Here is an 18,717-nt window from a genome sequence, read left to right on the forward strand (position 1 = left end):
CACTGAAAATAGACTTTTAAAAATCAAAACACTGGAAATGTCATTTCCTTATGAGAAATAGTTGAAAAGTTAATTGGATTTGAAATTTAGACTTAAGTCTAATCCCAGGTTATGGTCTTGAAAACTGATATCACAATAATCGTGTTAAGTAGGCACATGCGATGTCACAATTAAGTTAAGTGGTCTCCGAGCGTCTGCATTACCGACAATTATAGCTCAATAAATGCCTAGGCACTCTAAATAAAATATACAGGAAAAAGTATCAAATTATGTAATAAGAGTGGCTATAGAAATATTAATATCGTGTAAATTTTAACAGTTTGATATTTGTCTAAACATACATTCCCTTGTTCTACGTACCGATCGTTAACACAGCTGCCTTTAGTTGTTGTTTCTGCATTGAGTGATAAAACCAAATAGGCTAATAATCCTATGTTTCGACCTCTCTGTGAATTAAAAATTATCATTTGAAATATTGAATCCATTCCATCTATACTCTTTAAAGATACTATGGAAACCCTATGGCTAATTTCCCTTCAAACATTTATTTTTCAATAATAGTAAAGTGTGTTATATCCCGGAAGATTCATTGATTGGGAAACACGTTTACCAATATAGTTTAGAATTACAGTCAGAATCAACACCAAATCGTATTTCTAAGAGACATAGTTCTTGGCAGCCTTCAATCATAAACGAAAATTATTCGACCATCATTACTAACACCACCAGTAGATTTTACAGTCTCTGAGAATGTAACAGGAGTGGTAGATAACGCACTAACATGACATGGGTAGGGCATCAGAAGAGGCAGCAGGTGTGTGAGATACAACGGTGTCAGTTGGAATTGACGAAACGTAAGCAGAGTTAGAAATACATATGATTTCTTTATTCAAGAGTTAGTTATTGATAGCTAGTCCCTAAAAATCATTCAATTTCCTCAATTCTATTTATTATAAGATTTGGACGTTATCCTAAAACATAGCAAAAAGGAATAAGTAAATCAGTAATAAGTAATCCAGTTAATTTAGGAGGATATTGAGATTGTGGCCTTCAACTCGACATTTAGATGTATCGATGACGCTTTATCTATTCACAACAATCATTTTCATTCATTTGAAAGGTGAAGATAACAAACAGTGATAAATCTCATAACTCCTAGAAGCAATACAAAATAGATATTTTGCAAACACGGACCCCTGGATATACCAGAGGTGGGATCAGGTGCATAGGAGGAGCAATCATCCCCTATCGACCGGTCACATCCGCCGTGAACCCTATCGTGATCAGGTAAACAGTCTAACAATCGGTGTGTAACAGTCAGACAGCATTTGACCCAATGATAGGATGTATTGGCAAACTAGATCGTTATAAAGACTATAGAATTTCCGAAATGCTGACTTTAAACGATATTGTTGAAACCCCTGCACCATCAACTTGTTTGTCAGTAGCCTGTCTCGATTTAAACACTTTATTATATAGAAGCATACTATTCCTAATATAAAGTATGGCTAATTTCCTTTAGGTACCCATCGAGCCGTCCCCCTTGATCATCGAGTCATACACAGTCACATGGCACTATCAGAACCCCCTTTTGTTTTTCAACAAATGTATGAAGGTGTAAGGAATTCCGCAAATAAATTCACGTGAAAATACACAATATGTACTAATCACGTGGTTGCTCTCCGTTGCTACCTTAAAGGGAAAATTCCGGAAGCCTTGAACCTACTTTGGATATTTTGTTTTGCGGCAGACTTCTTCCACGCTATTTTACTTAAAACAGGGGCAACCACTTATTTACATTGTTGATGGGATTTTCAGACTCTCTGAACAAGCCATATTGTACGGGTACCAAAATGGAATTGTCAAGTGGCTGAAAGATATGAGTGGTATTGGGAGGGAAGACACGATGTGGATGCTATTTTCAAGAGAACAGCCGAGAATTACTGATTCCTGTTTCATCGCATTTTCGAAGTTGGTAATCATGCTAAATACTTTGTTCCACTTTCAGATACCGGAAGTAGTTGAAAAAGTTTAAAAAGCACCAAGTTTGTTCAATAACCATTTTAAAACCGTTTATTACTTCGTGATTGCAAGAAAAATTCTAAAAGTGTGACCATCTTTTAATACTACAATTTCCTCCAATGTAGTAAGGAAACTGCATCGTTGTACAAAGTTGCTATACCAATTGCCTGTAGATAGTTAAATGTGAACATATAGATACACCCAATAAACAATTTGCAAGACACATTTCATAGATAGTTTGAATTATAACATTGCAGCAATATCGATTTATATGGAAAACAAAGGAAAAAAGTTCATTCGCGTGATATAATTTGAAAAAAAAAAGAAACCATAATTTCCTCACACGAACCCGTGATGACAAGCTCCATTGATATTAACTGTCCAGCTGATTACGACGAGCAATTAATACAAGAATACTTCAATATTCTCCATCGTCAACTTCCCATAATCATGTAGCAGTAACTAATTCATGACAATAAATTGTTTATGTGGTTGCTTTATGTGAAGTTTAGCCTTCACGTACATGTCATGACTGTGCATGCTCATTTTATTCTTTGTGTATATTACATTTCAAGTTGGTAAGGAAAAAGTGAAAATATAAAATACGTCATTCATTAAGTATAAATGACAACGAATAAACACGCATAAAAACAGCTGCCCAGAATATGAAAACAATACGCAATGAATAAAACACGCAACCAGGAAAAAACTCCAAATAATGAAATAGAGTTGACTAATGCTACATTATGCACTAAATTGGTAACATATGTACAAAGTTTCGTGATTTGTGTTTTACCAAAAAATACTGGTACTAGTACATTTGGCTAGAAAATTGAGACCATTTAATAAAAAATCCTAGTATTGGGCGTTACCTCGCCACATTAACAAGGTAGGAAGATTTGTTATGCCACTGCTCCCCATAAAAATTGGGCTACCTTGTTAACACCCCATAAAACAATCATAGGTAACTTAAGGAAAGAAAACAACGAACAGGATATAAACAAAGTAATACTAAAGAAAATAAAAGCTAGAAACCTGTATAGCGATCGCAGTCCCTAACTGCTTAAAGGACACATCTCGTGTTTTTAAACTTTTTAATTTTTTCAGCAAAATTAATTCATTTCATGCCTAAAACTACTTTACATGTGTTTTAAAAGAAACAGTTTGCGTAGTTTTCGAGTTTGATTGCGATGAAATTCAAATCTTGCGATATGCATATTTTCTTCGACATTTTACGCGCCATTATCTGTGACGTCATATGCGACCTCGAGCGAGAAGATTTGAAAACATTTGTTAGCCATTTCATAAACAGATTAGATTTAATTGACAAACAAACAATTATCACATTAACGGCTTGTAAATAACACTGCATTGGGGTGTTGTGTGCCGTTTAAAGGTGTACTTGCTGTCAGTAGAGATGATTTGGACTGTGTTTTTTTCAATTTTCGAAGGAAGGTATGAGGGACAAGACGTGAATATTTTTTGTTGGCACAACGACTTTGCCATAAAAAAAAACCCAGTAGAATTTGTCCCTATACTTTTTCAAACAAGCTCTTGGACAAAGACGTATATAAACTGCGAGAAAATGGTTCTATCGAAGCTTCGCACTGTTACATATAGGCCTACCGCATATGCTTTCCGTTCTGCTCTCAAATTCAATACACACTCGCACCAACTGACCTTCACCTTGTAACACCATATAGGCAGAACTTTGCTAGCAATGTCTACCAACTGGTAGTTTTAAAAAAGAAATTTAAAGATAAAAGATAATAGAACTTTCAATTATAAATAATAAAATATGATATTTCCCAACTTTGAATTGAATTATAATGCTTTCATTTTTTTTTAAAGGAACGCGTACGTGTTTACAACAACAGCACGCCGCGCTCCCACTTCCTAAGTAACAATGTGTAGATAACAAAAAATAATGATTAATAAAATTGAGCTTGAATAATATAATTTAAAAGTATTGTGATTTTCACAATAACTTTGATCATTTTGATTATATTTTTTTTCCCGAAATGCACCCGTGACGGTAGGCCTAGTTGTCAATGCTACATGTACGTAATCGTATTATAATTTAGGCCTATCTAACTTCTCCAAAAATAAATTTAATAATAATTGCTCTGTTTATTTTAGAAAAGCAACAACGCTAATTACAGTTGTTTACAGAAATGGCATTACCAAATAGTGTTTAGACAGTGATCCCATGTAAACATTATTTACTCGCAAATTTATGCAGATTTCATACTCGCTTTCCTCGCTACATTTGGGTCGCTATTTGTATGCACTGGTGGCTAAAAGATATAAGACTCGGGAAATTTGTCAACATCGAAATAAATGTTATCCATGGTAAATAAATTAGGCCCCTAAAACCCGAGTTTTTAAAAATATCTAACACTACTATTACAACAAGTTGATCGACGAAGGTCGCATATGACGTCACTCTACCACGTGACTACCTATCTAATTAACTAGGCTTTTTGAAATCGGGGCTTAGATTTAAGTCCATATTGTGGCTAATTATCGCAATACTTCAGTGAACGAACTATTACAATTAATTTCTATAAGCATAAGGAAGACAAAATGCATATAATTCTGTATACTTTGAAAACACGAGATGTGTCCTTTAACTTCATATCCTGCACTAAGGAACTCTCAGTCCCTGACTGAATGGTTCACATTCCAGAATGTACAACCTCTGTCTACACATCCCATAACAGAAACATTCAATTAAATGTGACCAATTGGTAATTGATGACATTGTCCATTGTTTTGGGTTAGCAGCTCCTATATGACTCAATCACGACATATAGCCCATGTCTGCATGACTTAATGATCAAATAGCGAATGTTCACACATTAAGAGTAGGAATACGGATGTATTTATTGAGCGAAGTTGAATTCCATCTACCCATGTTTTGGAACAAGATTCGCTATCTAGAACTCGGCAAAGCCTCGTCCTAGACTGGGAATCTTGTCCCCTCGGTGGAATTTCCCTATCCCACACTCGTACTAATGAAGGATTAGATTAATCACAAACGAATTACAATCATTCATCGCTGTTTGTAAGAGCGTTATTATAGTCTAAGTGATATAAAATGTAAATCAAATAGGTGACAGTTTCAGATAATACAATCACAAGATTTATCTTGTTTTTATCGTTGAAAGTTACGTTTAATCTGTATTAGTAGATGCTTATCCACATCAGTTTTTACAAATATTTGTCATACAAGATTAAAAACAAAATGCATATATGAATGATCTCTACTCAATGACAACTTCAAGACATGTGTCCATTTGACTGGTTAGCTCGCTTTGACAGATCGATGGACTTTCCACTTCAAAGGTCTGACACTCGGTCCGACTTCCGCTTTCTGACACCCCTTTTGGTGGCGAACCTATCACGTCTATATACGTGTTTAACATACATACTGGTTTCAGGTAAGAATTATCGGGGATTCATTAAGATTGTCAGACACAACTCTCATCTTCTTGTCTAACACTAAGTTCTTCTGATTCTGTACCGATGACTTCATTTCTTAATTTTGGAAGCATTGGTTTTGTTTCATTACTGATTTCAATTTTTGAAACATCTCCGTTTGAGTTTTGTTGTTTTATTGACGGTTGCGACTCGATTTTGTCGTATCTTGAAATATTTTCCAGCATGCCAGACTCGTTTATTTCTGCATAAAGCTCTTCCTCTGCTTCGTTTGTAGCCGATGGCTTAGACTTTTTGCTTGCAGAAATGTTTTTCCTACGCTTTTTCAGTTTTCCGTAAATCTGGTTAATTATTATAATGATCAGAAATAAAGATAATACAGATCCTGTGATTATGATGACCTGCAAGGTTTGTGAGTTACCTCCAGAAGCTGACGTAGGAGTCACATAATATGTTTCCTTGGATACCACTGCTAAGGTAGGAATGATATCCGTAGGAACAGGATACACTTCGTCTACTTTGGAACTGTAAGGATATCTCGTTGATTTTATTTCGACTTTTGGGAATTTTTGAATTGACTTCATGTCGTTTCCTGCTTCGGTACTTGTTGTAGAAGTGGACGCTATTAGAAAATTAGAAATGTTAATGCATACATCTTTTATATGAATGTATCAATTTAAGAATTGTCCTTATATAATCCATTAAATGATTCATTATACACACGAATTAGTTAATACTTATATGAAAACAACACTTACTCTTTGTACGTTTATAGTTCTTTTTGTACTCCCTTTCTGTACTTACCAGTAGTTAGTCTGCTACACCATTTGTACACCCCTGGTAGTTATTCTACTGATATATCCTTTCTATACACAAACCGTAATTTATTCCAATACAACTTTTGTAAAATTAGTGACATTCATTTTGATACACATTTATGCATGCTTACCTGCAATTATTTTGGTGCACCACTCGTACGTTTACTGGTAGTTATTCTAACATACTATTTGTACAGTAACCGGTAGTTATTCTGATACATTGTTTGTACAGTTACCGGTAGTTATTCTGATACATTCTTTGTACAGTTACCGGTAGTTATTCTGATACATTTTTTGTACAGTTACCGGTAGGTATTCTGATGCATTATTTGTACAGTTACCAGTAGCTATTCTGATACATTCTTTGTAGAGTCACTGGTAGTTATTCTGATGCATTCTTTGTATAGTTACCAGTTTTTCCTCCACACCCGTTGCACTCGTGGTGGTATCTTTTCCTTATACACTTATATACAGTTATTCTGTTTCACCTTTTCTACTCTTTCCGGTTAATGTTTTGCTAACCATTTGTATGCTTACCGGTACTTATTTTGACACACCCTATATGGGGACTACACATTTCATCCGCACTACAATTACACTGGAAACGACAGTTCTCCCCCCACGACGGGTATGGACAAGTAGTGGAACAATTATCTCCATAGGAACCTGTAGGGCAGGCTACATATAAAATGAAAGTAAGATGATAAAACTCTTAATGTTGTTAGAGACAGCGTGAATACGTAATAAGTTAAAATTTACAATGGTTTGAACCAGCAGAAAACAAATTGCAAGCCAGAACACAATTCAAAACTGTGGCGGATCCAGAGGGGAGGGGGGTTCCAGGGATCGGACCTCCCCACTTTCGTAAGAAAATTTTCCTAAAAAGGTCAAATTAACGCATTTTGAGGGTGGAAAATCCCTTGGAAAACCAAAATTATGGTCGAACCCCCCTTTAAGAATTCCTGGATCCACCCCTGCAAAGTCAATAATTCATGTTTTGACTTCGTGTTTTAATTGTTACATCAGATTGATGGAGAAATAGAGAGTGACTTACGAGTGCATCCACCATTGTAATGGTAAAAATTCGTGCAGCACTCGCCTCTGGAAAAAACGTTTTGTAACTAGATTCTATCTTCCAATAAATCTAACAACAGAATCTATATAATGATATTTTGAATACATTTGTATGTTTACAAAGAATGATATTTTGAAATTAGCGGAAAGTTGTAAATTCAATAGGCAACATATTAAGAAAAATGAACCCATCAATAAAATTTAATGTGTATTGACATAGCCCCATGTTTCCACTAGTTTCATTTCACTCACAAGATACTATTCCAAGTCTTATATCATTAGTCATGCGTCATTGACTGAAATCGGGAAACATACCCACCGGTAAGTTGTTGCGCGGTAAAGCGGACCGAGTTTGCGAGGTTTGTTTCCGCGAAAAGACCGAGAACTGGTTCCGATATTCAGTAAACAACCTATCTATCGCATATGTGACGCCACAATTAGGTTGAGAAGGTATCTACAAAGCGGCCATTTAAGGCTCAATTAAAGTCAGGGTACTCTAAAATCTACAGGTATGAAAGGGGAAGATAACGAACAGTAATCAATCTCATAACTCCTCTAAGCAATACAAAATAGAGTTGGGCAAACACGGAACCCGTGACACACTAGAGATGGGATCAGGTGGCTAGGAGAAGTAAGTATTCCCTGTCGACCGATCACACCCGCCCTGAGTCCTATATCTTGACCAGCTAAACGCAGTTATCCGGAGTCAAAATCAGTGTGCCAAGAACGGCCTAGCGATCGGTATGAAGCATGTCAGACAGCATTTGATGCAATGAAAGATTGTACTGGCATACCAGATCTTGAGTATCGAATCAGTTAAGCGACATAAACACCATATGCAGGTGATAATGGAATATTGCTACATAAATACTCTACATCGTCATAATGGCTGACTTCCTTTAAAAACATGGATAAAAAAAATCGATATGAGCAATATTTGACTTTTCCTTTTACATTTAAATAGCTAGCCGAGTAACTCAGTAGTACAGAATACAGACTGTTGAACTGTAGATGGCAGGTTCGAGTGCAGCAGGGATTTTCAATTATTTTTTTTCAAATTTCCTTCTACTAAATCTATTTTTTGACAAAATAAAGTATATTTGAAAATTTTCAACTTCAAAATATTGTTGTACATATCCTCCACTTTTCATCTACATCAAATTTCTCTGGTGTAGTATAACTCCTTAACATCTACTTTCGATTAAATATCTAGGAAGCAGATGTGCACGACTCTGTGGTGTCTTTTATTTCGAGTTCACAGGGATATATCGAAGTCATTGATTGATTGTATCTTGTTTAAATCTCTCTCTCTCTCTCTCTCTCTCTCTCTCTCGAACGAACGAACGAAAGAGAGAGAGAGAGTACAGTATGGTATGGAGGAGAAAGATGAGCAGGAACATAGACATTATGAACTGCACTTTATGCCTTGAAGAAAAGAAATGTGACCAATGGCATTGATGTATATGATACAAAAATAATTATTGTTATGCAGAAGTACCAGTAGAAAAGTGTACATTCCCTAGTATACGAAGAAGAAAAAACTAGGAAACATTTCTCTTCCATCCACTGTAAATTGTAGGAAAATATTAGATCCCTGGGTCAGAACAACGTGAACAACATTAGCTGATAATGAAGTATTGTACATCATTTCCTGGCTGTTCGATTTATGGACATTTGAAAGAAAAGGACAAGAACTGTTACTTTGTTTGCAGTAAATTCACGATAAGTTTTAAATCATAACTAAGTCGTTTGGAGACTCCTTGTTTCTGCTTGGTTCATCTGCTTCTTTCTCGCACCCACAGGGTTTTGACACAATCTGAGCAAACTTGTGTTATTTAGTATAATAGGAGGAAAGGGAACTAACAAACTGCCGTTAACTTATCGGTTGCTCGCTTCAAACTCTTACAACTTCGGTATTAATCGTGATGATAATGTATTTAGTTTTCCCAGTCGAAAGCCAGAATTTTGTTGTTTTGTAATACACATATCATTCACCTGATTTCACAAAAACTTTGAAAAAATAAGTCCAACTTCCGAGAATTAGCCCTACAACATTTTCTCCACGCAATTTTCCTTCATTACGTTGGATTTTACGCATCCTTCATCCGTTGCAGTCCATGTTAGGGTTACCTTTTAAGATATAGCTACTTGTGGTCACCCTCACAATATTTGAATGAATGTTGATCGTCCGTTTTCACCACCTATTAGCCTCCTAGTTCAAACGGGGCAACCATATTTAAACTTCATTATAGGTGTTCAGCACTGAATGACTCAAGTTTAAAAGGTGCAAGGCAATTGGAAAATACTACTACCTTTGCTGCGGAACTTCGCCCGGAAATTTATGGTTTGGGGTGGTTTTATATTGAATAATGAAGTATGACCCTATTATTATGTAGTTTTTATTTACAGATTCAGTTCTGGGACATACAGTTCATATAGTTTATGCACTAAGCTCTGTCCCAGGAAGAAGTACTTGGATATATCTCGCCTGTTAACATAACTTTAGAAGTTGCATGCTAACATAGATACATTGTATGTCGACATAAATATGTTGCATGTCTGTATAATTATCTCGGATGTCAACATAATTAAGATGCATCTCAACATAAATAAGTTGCAGATAGCATATTGGAAGTCCCACGTGGGCAATATTTGAGACTTTTGGAATAATTTACAAATTCTTATCTGATTACATTTTTCTGATCCGAATCGACAAATTCATCAAACTGAATGTGTGAGGTGTCCACCCACAACCTGCCGCCGTCAGAACATTTAAAACAATCGTTATATCTCAAATACTTTTCTTTTTAAAGTAAGTTAAACATAGCATTGTTTCTTCCAAAATATCGCATATAACGTCGTTACATCGACGTTTATTGACAACGTCTTGGAAAGGTGACAAGCAAGATTACGTGAAAATGTTTCTTTGGTGCAAGGATTTAATAGTTTACATAAATATATCTACCTTTTCAATTAAATGGGTTAGAGTATTTCCATTTTTAATTGGAATTGGGCCAGGTATTTTATACACACAGGAATATATGACTTCTGTAGTTGTTGGTAGGTCTAGTTTGTTTTGTTTTCGTTAGTATACGCCACGGTTGCCGATCTTAAAGGAAATTTCGTTTTGTTTTCTATGTAAACATTTCTTCCTCGTATTCCCAAAATGTCAACATGTTGTACTTTAATACGATGCAGATAGGTTTGTCAAGTTAAAAAGGAAAACACTTTGGACCATTTTAAAGTATTTTCTAAAGCTATATTCAACGCAATCTAATAAAGATAATTTTTTTGTACAATGTATAAGTATGATATGTGTGTGGAATCTTTGGAAGGGTTTGAATTCACTAAATATAACTCTTTTAGCTGATGTCTAAAACCAGGATTATTGAAATGTGGGCAATATTGTGAGAAATATTCTATTGTTTTTAGGACGGAACTATACATATACGACGGTCGTAACAGTGGAGTATTTTGAAAGGGAGGGGTGCACCATCTAAAATGGCTGATTTATGATTATTGTTATTATTTGCTAAAAAGAGTCTAGGTTTATAAGAGAGTCTGGTCATTTGTCAGAAGCATATAAGATCTATAATCATACAAATTAGATATATGAATTATAATCGTGAAAAAATTTCTGCGGAGAACGACCCTCGTTCGTTAAAAAAAAGTGTTTAAATACTTTATAACGTCATTTGTTTACGTACGTTACATCAACATTCATTACATCGTGACTGATAAATAAGTACAGCAAAAGCAAAGATGTCTATTGAATGTTATCAAAATGGCTACCGTGATTTTTATAAGCATGTTATTTGTCATGAAATATTTCCTCCTTGCATCATTCATACAGTCATGAAATAAGGAATTACATCATTAATCACAAATGAGTTATTTTTCATTTACGTCTACTTAGCGTTACTGTTTCACATGACTGTGCTATTTTGACCTCATACGACAGTACTAATTTTCCTTAAACTTTTAATATATATATATATATATATATATATATATATATATATATATATATATATATACTTGACTTTTGATATTAAAAAATCATTTGAAATGAACTTCGCCACATCTTTGTATAGATTTTTTGTGTTTTATTTCAAATTCATGTTAAGAAATAATGCATTCAACTCCGTTTACCTGATCAGGATGTAGGGCTCACGGCGGATGTGACAGGTCGACAGGAGATGCTTACTCCTCCTAGGCACCTGATCCCACCCCCGGTGTGTCCAGGGGTCCGTGTTTGCCCAATTATCTATTTTGTATTGCTTATAGGAGTTATGAGATTGATCACTGCTCGTTATCTTCGCCTTTTATTCAAGAAAATTTTGTATATATACATTTATGTAGCCTTATAGAAAAACATAAATTCTTTGAAAATCCGGAGAATCACTCCAGTTTTGGATTCTATAGATTTATAAGACGCATGTGCATTTTCAAAAACAAAATCAGTTTCATACACACTTGGTCTTGAACAAATTATTTGGACATTTAAGATATAAGATAACATAATTTTTCATTTTACGTGCTGATAAGGCCGATGTGCTCTGCTTACCATACCCAGTTCTTTCTGTTTGCTTTCATCTTTAAAAAACATGACCATGCGACAATATAAATTAGAAAATTTGAACAGCAAAGGTAATTTCAACTACCAAAAATAAGATTTCTTCGCTTTGATAAATGAATTTTCTTATACTTTATACATTTTACTATCAGTTTTAAAAAGTTTTGAACATAATGAAATACCAAATGGTTTTGATTTGATGATTTTGTCAAAGTGAAGAGTTATGGCGGTAGGTAGTTTTGATGTAGGCCTATAAAATTCGATTTATTCTCCTGAGGTTATTTCTAAAATTTACAACGCATCAAGACTTTTGCTTACTAAATCTCAAATATTGTGAAGTGCAGGCTTTTATGCTTACCGTTTTCCGTGTTTCGCACACTCACCCCCACTGATGATCTTTACATGCAGACTTGTGATGATAGCAACCACAACAATGTGTTGGGCGTATTTAAATAATGGTGTATTGAATAAAGGCAAAATATCGCTCATCATTTCATGCTCTGTCCCTGGACTGCTCGGATAATGACTCCAAACTCTACTTCATCCAAATTGACACAGATTTCAGGATTTTGTAGATTGGCGTATTCACACACTTTCTTGATTTCTTTGTGTTCCTCTAAATTACTTCAGAGTCTCTCATGTGTTTGACGGAAGTCACCTTCGTTTCATCGACGGCATCAGATAATTAATTTACAGTTTTTCGTGTATTGTTCGAACAAGTCCTTTTTCGCAGCCAGATCAATTTCACTTTCGAAGAATGAACAAGTTTTTCCCCTTCAAAGTATGAACAAATCTATTTGGAGCTGACGGACTTCACTGGCATGTTATTGTTACAGAGATCTCTTATATTTCTCAGACGTTTCTAAGTAAAACTTATCACTCCTGATACCTAATAGCTGCATATTAGTATCACTATCATAGTCGTTATTGTATGAAATATGACAGTATCAAAATCTATAAATAGATGTAAATCAGCTCTATAAACTGTAGGTTTTCTTCCTCAAACGAGATAAGGGTAAATCATTTTTGATCACATGATTTGCGAAAATATAATGTATTTTTCTTGATTTAACGATCTTCATGTTTTACTTCACTATCACTTTCAATTCTAGGACTAAATGAGGAATAGGTAATTATTCCAGGCAGCTCTTTCAATATTTCATTATGTGTTGTAGGGGGTCAGATTGCAGAATCATACATGTACCTAAGTACTTCGTTACTAGCTTGAAAATACGGATGTATATTTAATCGCTGTGATAAAATTTAGAAATTCATTTCAAAATTAAGGATTATCTTTCCCATGCATAGCTCTTATCCTTTGACGAATTTGACTCCACTTTTTTGGCACACTGTTTCCCCTAAAATAGCTCTTAGGGCCTACACGTTTACTGGTATTTCGGATTTCAAAAATTTCGGTTGAGCATCACTGAAGAGACATTATTTGTCGAAATGCTCATTTGGTGCATCAAAATTGGTACCGTATACGTTTTATATTATAATATGTAATACATATGTTCTTGTATTTTTGTTTTCGACTCATTCTGACCCCCACTAGCTATTCTGTTATATACCCTCGTCATTTTCAAACTAAATGACATTTTTTAAATTCACATCACTGTCCTGTTTTCATTGCCTTTATCAAGTAACAAGCACAGGCTACTTGGCAAGTAATATTAACTAAGGAACATAAAATAATCTTCGACTTTGCATGACAACGACCACCATCGTCGCCTCATCGCAACAAACCTAGTGTAACAGACCCTTACTGGGCAGTCTGTTCCATAAATCTTCACCATCGTCGTCAATGATACATTTCTATAAACTTCATTTTTTCATAGTAGAAGGGTGAAGAAAGGGTGAAAATAACGAACATCGATCAATCTCATAACTCCTTTGAGGAATGCAAAATTATGAGATGAGAGAAGACGGACCCCTGGACATACCAGAGATGAGACCAGGTGCCTAGGAGGAGTAAGCATCCTCTATCGACTGGTCACACCCACCATGAGCCCTGTATCTTCATCAGGTAACATAGTAATCCGTAGTGAAATTCAGTGTGTAAAAGAACAGCCTAAGAATTGGTACGAAACACATCAGACAACATTTGACCCAATGATGAAAGGCGAAGATAAGGAACAGTGACCAATTTCATATGATGTATTGGCAAACTAGATCGTTATAGCGACCATAGAATTTCAGAAATACTGATTTTAATCGAGACTGTTGAAACCTCTGTAACATTAACTTGTTTGTCAGTAGATTGCTTCGATCTAAAACTGATCATACGTAGAAGAACGTTTTGCGTATCGAATCAGCTTAGAGACATAAACATCATATGCAGGTGATAATGGACTATAGAGACTGTTAGCCTTAGTACGTAAGTCCTCAAAACTTGCGCTTCATACTTTACAATTCATAGAGGCCTTAGAGGTGTTGATGTCATGTCGATTCTAAAGTCACGTGATTCGGTAAAAAGATGGAGGTCTAGACGATCTTCTGCGTGTCGTTAGGAATATAATTTATGAATTGATAGGGTAGGTAATAGTTTATAGTGGTTAGTAGGGTTATGAACTTATAGAAACTACTTGATGAAACATTTCTAACATTAAGATCTGTAATATTTTTTCGGATGTGCAGTTTCCAAGCATCAAACATAATATTTTATGTTGTAATTAATACCTTTGTGTCCTCTGAAACTAATTCGTTGTTCCTCTTGAAGTAATTAGAATCTGCATAAATCCTTCTTTGGATGTTCAAGCTGATATTTTGTAGCGGTGAACGCCCATTTTATGAGCACAGAGCACAATAATTTGCAATTTAAACACTAATTAGTTTGCTTTTATATCATTTACCAAGTTTTGCAGTCTGTAAAAGGTAACGATTTTCAGGCTGTGATAACCAAAAATCTAAGAGCATCAAGGATTTAGCAAGACAGCGTTGTGAATAGAGGGCAAATCCCCAATAGTAAACAACCTCTATAATATTGATAGGCCTATAGTGTAACTTAGCCTATATCAAATAACATTATTTGTTCATTTACTAGATATTAGATGGGAAAGTAGTGCGGTAATATGTGACGTCATACCTAAAGAAATGTACGCTCATAAACGAGAGCAACCGTGATTTGAGTACCTCTAGTGAATAAATGGCGATCATGTAACCACTGAAGTGGCACCAGTAACTATAAAAATTCCCATAGACGACAGAAAGCGATCATTACTATTGGATGAGTGATCGCTTTCAATCATGTTGAATATTATATAACTCATATAACTCATTGCTAGACAGAAAACAATTTCTAGAACATGCGAAACCTCCTTCCATTTGCTTAGGGAAAAGTTATGCAGGTAAGGAATTGTAGTATTTTTTGTGAATATTTTAAAAGACGGAGTTCTGAATGTACACATGGCGAAATTGTTTGTTGATGCAGTCAAGTCTGCGATATGTTTGCAGTACCTAAAATTTAAGACATCAGAGTTTAGTACTTAAGCCAAGGTTAAAAATTAGGTATAACTACGAAATTATTACCCGTGATACACAATCAAAAGCGGTTCAAAAATCTAGTTGTAATCAGTTTAATATTGATTTGATTATATGACAGTCGGTTGTTTCATATACTTGGTACTGTTGTAAGGTGACCATTTAGTTTTGCAGCTGTTGGATTTCAATTCCAAGGCACTATATTTCCTGCGTACAAAGTGATGTGCAAGATGCAGAGTAATTGTGCTCTACCATCATTTGAGGAAAATACTGTAAACGTATTATATTTGGCGTGTAGGATATTTGGCGGAAATCGTTTTTTCAACAAGTTAGCGTATATTTGATTTAGCGTATTCCTGAATTACTTTAAACATCTAGATTTACGGATGGCATTTAGCGATGTACTTGATTTAGCGGAAGCTGCGTTCCGCCAAAGGCACTGAATAGAATACACAGCCAAATGTAATACATTTACAGTATATCAATTTTAAACGTCTCAGCAAATAAGCAGGAACGTTTCACTATTTTTTGTTTGGGACCAAAAATATTGTTAAAATGTCTGCCATTTAGGCGAAAATGATAAAATCTATATGCATGGCAAAATACATTTACAAAAAAGGTGAAGAATATCAACAGTTATAAATCGGATAACTCCTATAAGGAATACAAAATTAAGAGTTGGGCGAACACGGACGCCTGAACATAAGAGAGGTGCAATGAGGTGCCTAGGAGGAGTAAGCATCCCTGTCAACCGGTCACACCCACTGTATGACCTATGTCTTGATAAGGTAAACAGGGTAATCCGCAGTCTAAATCAGTGTGCCAAGAACGGCCTAACAATTAGTATGAAACACGTCAGACAGCATTTGACATAAGGACAGGTTATATTGGGAAACTGGATCGTTATAACGACCATAGAATTTGTGAAGTGCTGACTTTAAAGGAGACGGTTGAAACCCCTGTAATATATTCCTCGTGTAACCTATGTAATTCTTTTATCACTTGTGCTTTACTAAACACAGATGGGTGAGTGATCAGGTACGTACTTTTCATTTAATGTATCTAACAAGTGATTTAAATATTCCTCTGATAATTTGTTTTCATTCTAACAATGTATCAAGTTCTTCTTTTTCATATTTAGCCTATCAACTGGCATAATCTTCAATAGAGATGAAGATACATTGCCAATTCAAAGATCGTGATTCTCTGAATTTAAGATCTTTAAAAATAAGTTAATACGAATGTATATTTAGAAATTCATTTCAAAATTGAGGATTATATCTCCCTCATGCAAAGCTCTGATCCTTGGACGAATTTGGCTCCAGTTTTCCTTTTATCTCTTACAAGTTTATTATTATTTATTATTATTATTATTATTATTTCAAATTTCTAAAATTTCGGCTTCAACATCACTGAAGAGACATTATTGTCGAAATGGGCATCTGGTGCATCGAAATTGGTACCGTATAAGTTTTACATTCAGGTCCTCATTTTCAACTGTATCAGCATCATCAGTAATGACATGCACAGCTCGACTATGGCTTAAAGAAGACGAAGATTAAGAACACGTAAGTGGATTATGTATATGATGGTCTATTTCAAGGTGCTGTAAAGTTGAGTTTTTTGTAATTCAAAAGTTTGGATGCAAAAAGTAGAAGTATATTTGTAGTAAACACAGGGTTTAGCCTTAAACTTGAAAAATGCTGGAATACAAGACATCACTTTTTATGACAAAATGTGTTGCTGATGACGACGGCAGCTATTCCTTTCTTAGTAAAGTTAATTTAAGGAACTAACGGTATGATTCAGGAGAAATATTATTACATTGGGTCAAATGCTGTCTAACGTGTTTCATACCGATTGTTAGGCCGTTCTTGGCACACTGATTTTGACTACATATAACTCCGTTTACCTGATCAAGATACAGGACTCGCAGCGGGTGTGACTGGTCGATAGGGGATACTTACTCCTCCTAGGCATTTGATCTCACGTCTGGTATGTCCAGGCGTCCGTGTTTGCCCAACTCTCTATTTTGTATTGGTTATAGGAGTTATGAGATTGATCACTGTTCGTTATCTTTGCCTTTCCTCATCCATAGCCAGCGGTGGTTTGAAGAGCCTGTGATGGCCAAGAATACAGCGCGCTCACTCACAGACACATACACACACAATATTGAATTTGGTATATGTTGAATATATCTATAATTCCCGTGTTATTATAATGTAGGATAATGTCAATATGGGAAATCAAACATTTGCTTGGCGTTAAGTTGTGTATCTTCTTTGAATTGAAAATTCGGAATTTTCTTGATCCAAATATCAGACAATCAAGAGCAATGGTTGTGTTGATACAAGAATAAATAGATGCACAATTGTATGGACGCTTACTAAATCAACGTTGACTTAGTCTTGGGCCTATTTAATGACTAATTTTTGAGATCTCAATCGAACACAAAAAGGATATAGAGTGTGTAAAACAGAAGCCAATATCCATTGATGGCATCCAAAAATACCCATAAATTGCATGTGCCCGGTCAATAGTGGGTGCATAATCCTCCTAAGCACCTAACGTCATCTCTGGTGTGTCCAGGGATCCGTGTCTGTCTTTCTTATAATTTGGTATTCTTTATAGGAATTATGAGATTAATCACTGTTCATTATCTTCACTTTTCCATCAGTCGCCGAGTTCGTCAAACGACACAGTCAATTCAAATATTAAATGAAATGATACATCTTTGAGGAATAATGTCAATGAATGCATTTACTGATGTGGGTTTTTTACGATTTTAAAGATCAAGTGATGTTATTAAAAAGATAACGTCAAAAATGAAAATTGTTATTCATGTTATAGTGTTAAATTAATCATCACACTTCAGCTAAGATAGAAAAAGCGAAGTTGAGATATTTTTCCCATATATATATATATATATATATATATATATATATATATATATATATAAAGCACAGAAATAGCAATGAACTCTTAAACGAACATAACTGCCCTAAGTGAAGAAACAATTAATATAAAGCACAGAAAATTTCACTTTATATGGATACCCACTTCCGCCCCTACCCGGGGTTGAACTCACGACCTGCGGAACCAAATCTCCTAGCAGCATGTAACCAGCGCGCTAGACCACTCGACCATCTAGGCAAGTATATATATATATATATATATATATATATATATATATATATATATATATTGTTATGAAATGTGTTGGCCTGTACCTGATATCGGAGGAAATTCAGATTAAACTAAACCCAGTTCCATTCTATCATGTTATCATTAAATGATCGTTACGAC

General features: G+C 35.0%; 1 protein-coding gene across 1 annotated transcript; it reads right to left on the minus strand.

Annotated features, from left to right (window-relative positions):
- Positions 1–3,417: 3,417 nt before the first annotated feature.
- Positions 3,418–12,884, minus strand: LOC130052353 (uncharacterized). The gene is made up of 4 exons (XM_056157015.1): positions 12,290–12,884; positions 7,336–7,382; positions 6,819–6,959; positions 3,418–6,085 (listed from the first exon to the last, which is right to left on the minus strand). Exons 1-4 carry the CDS (start codon positions 12,421–12,423, stop codon positions 5,496–5,498), a joined length of 912 nt encoding a protein of 303 aa, XP_056012990.1. The 5' UTR covers positions 12,424–12,884; the 3' UTR covers positions 3,418–5,495.
- Between the last annotated feature and the right edge of the window lie 5,833 nt (positions 12,885–18,717).

The sequence above is a fragment of the Ostrea edulis genome, chromosome 2 (genome assembly GCF_947568905.1).
Source record: "Ostrea edulis chromosome 2, xbOstEdul1.1, whole genome shotgun sequence".
NCBI lineage: Eukaryota > Metazoa > Mollusca > Bivalvia > Ostreida > Ostreidae > Ostrea > Ostrea edulis.

Coding starts and splice junctions, on each gene's coding strand:
- LOC130052353 (XM_056157015.1), bottom strand. CDS start 12,423: ATGATGAGCGATATTTTGCCTTTATTCAATACACCATTATTTAAATAC. Junction 7,383..12,289: donor TGTGCGAAACACGGAAAACG/GTAAGCATAAAA, acceptor CGTTTTTTCCAG/AGGCGAGTGCTGCACGAATT. Junction 6,086..6,818: donor GTGTGTCAAAATAAGTACCG/GTAAGCATACAA, acceptor ATTTTCTAATAG/CGTCCACTTCTACAACAAGT.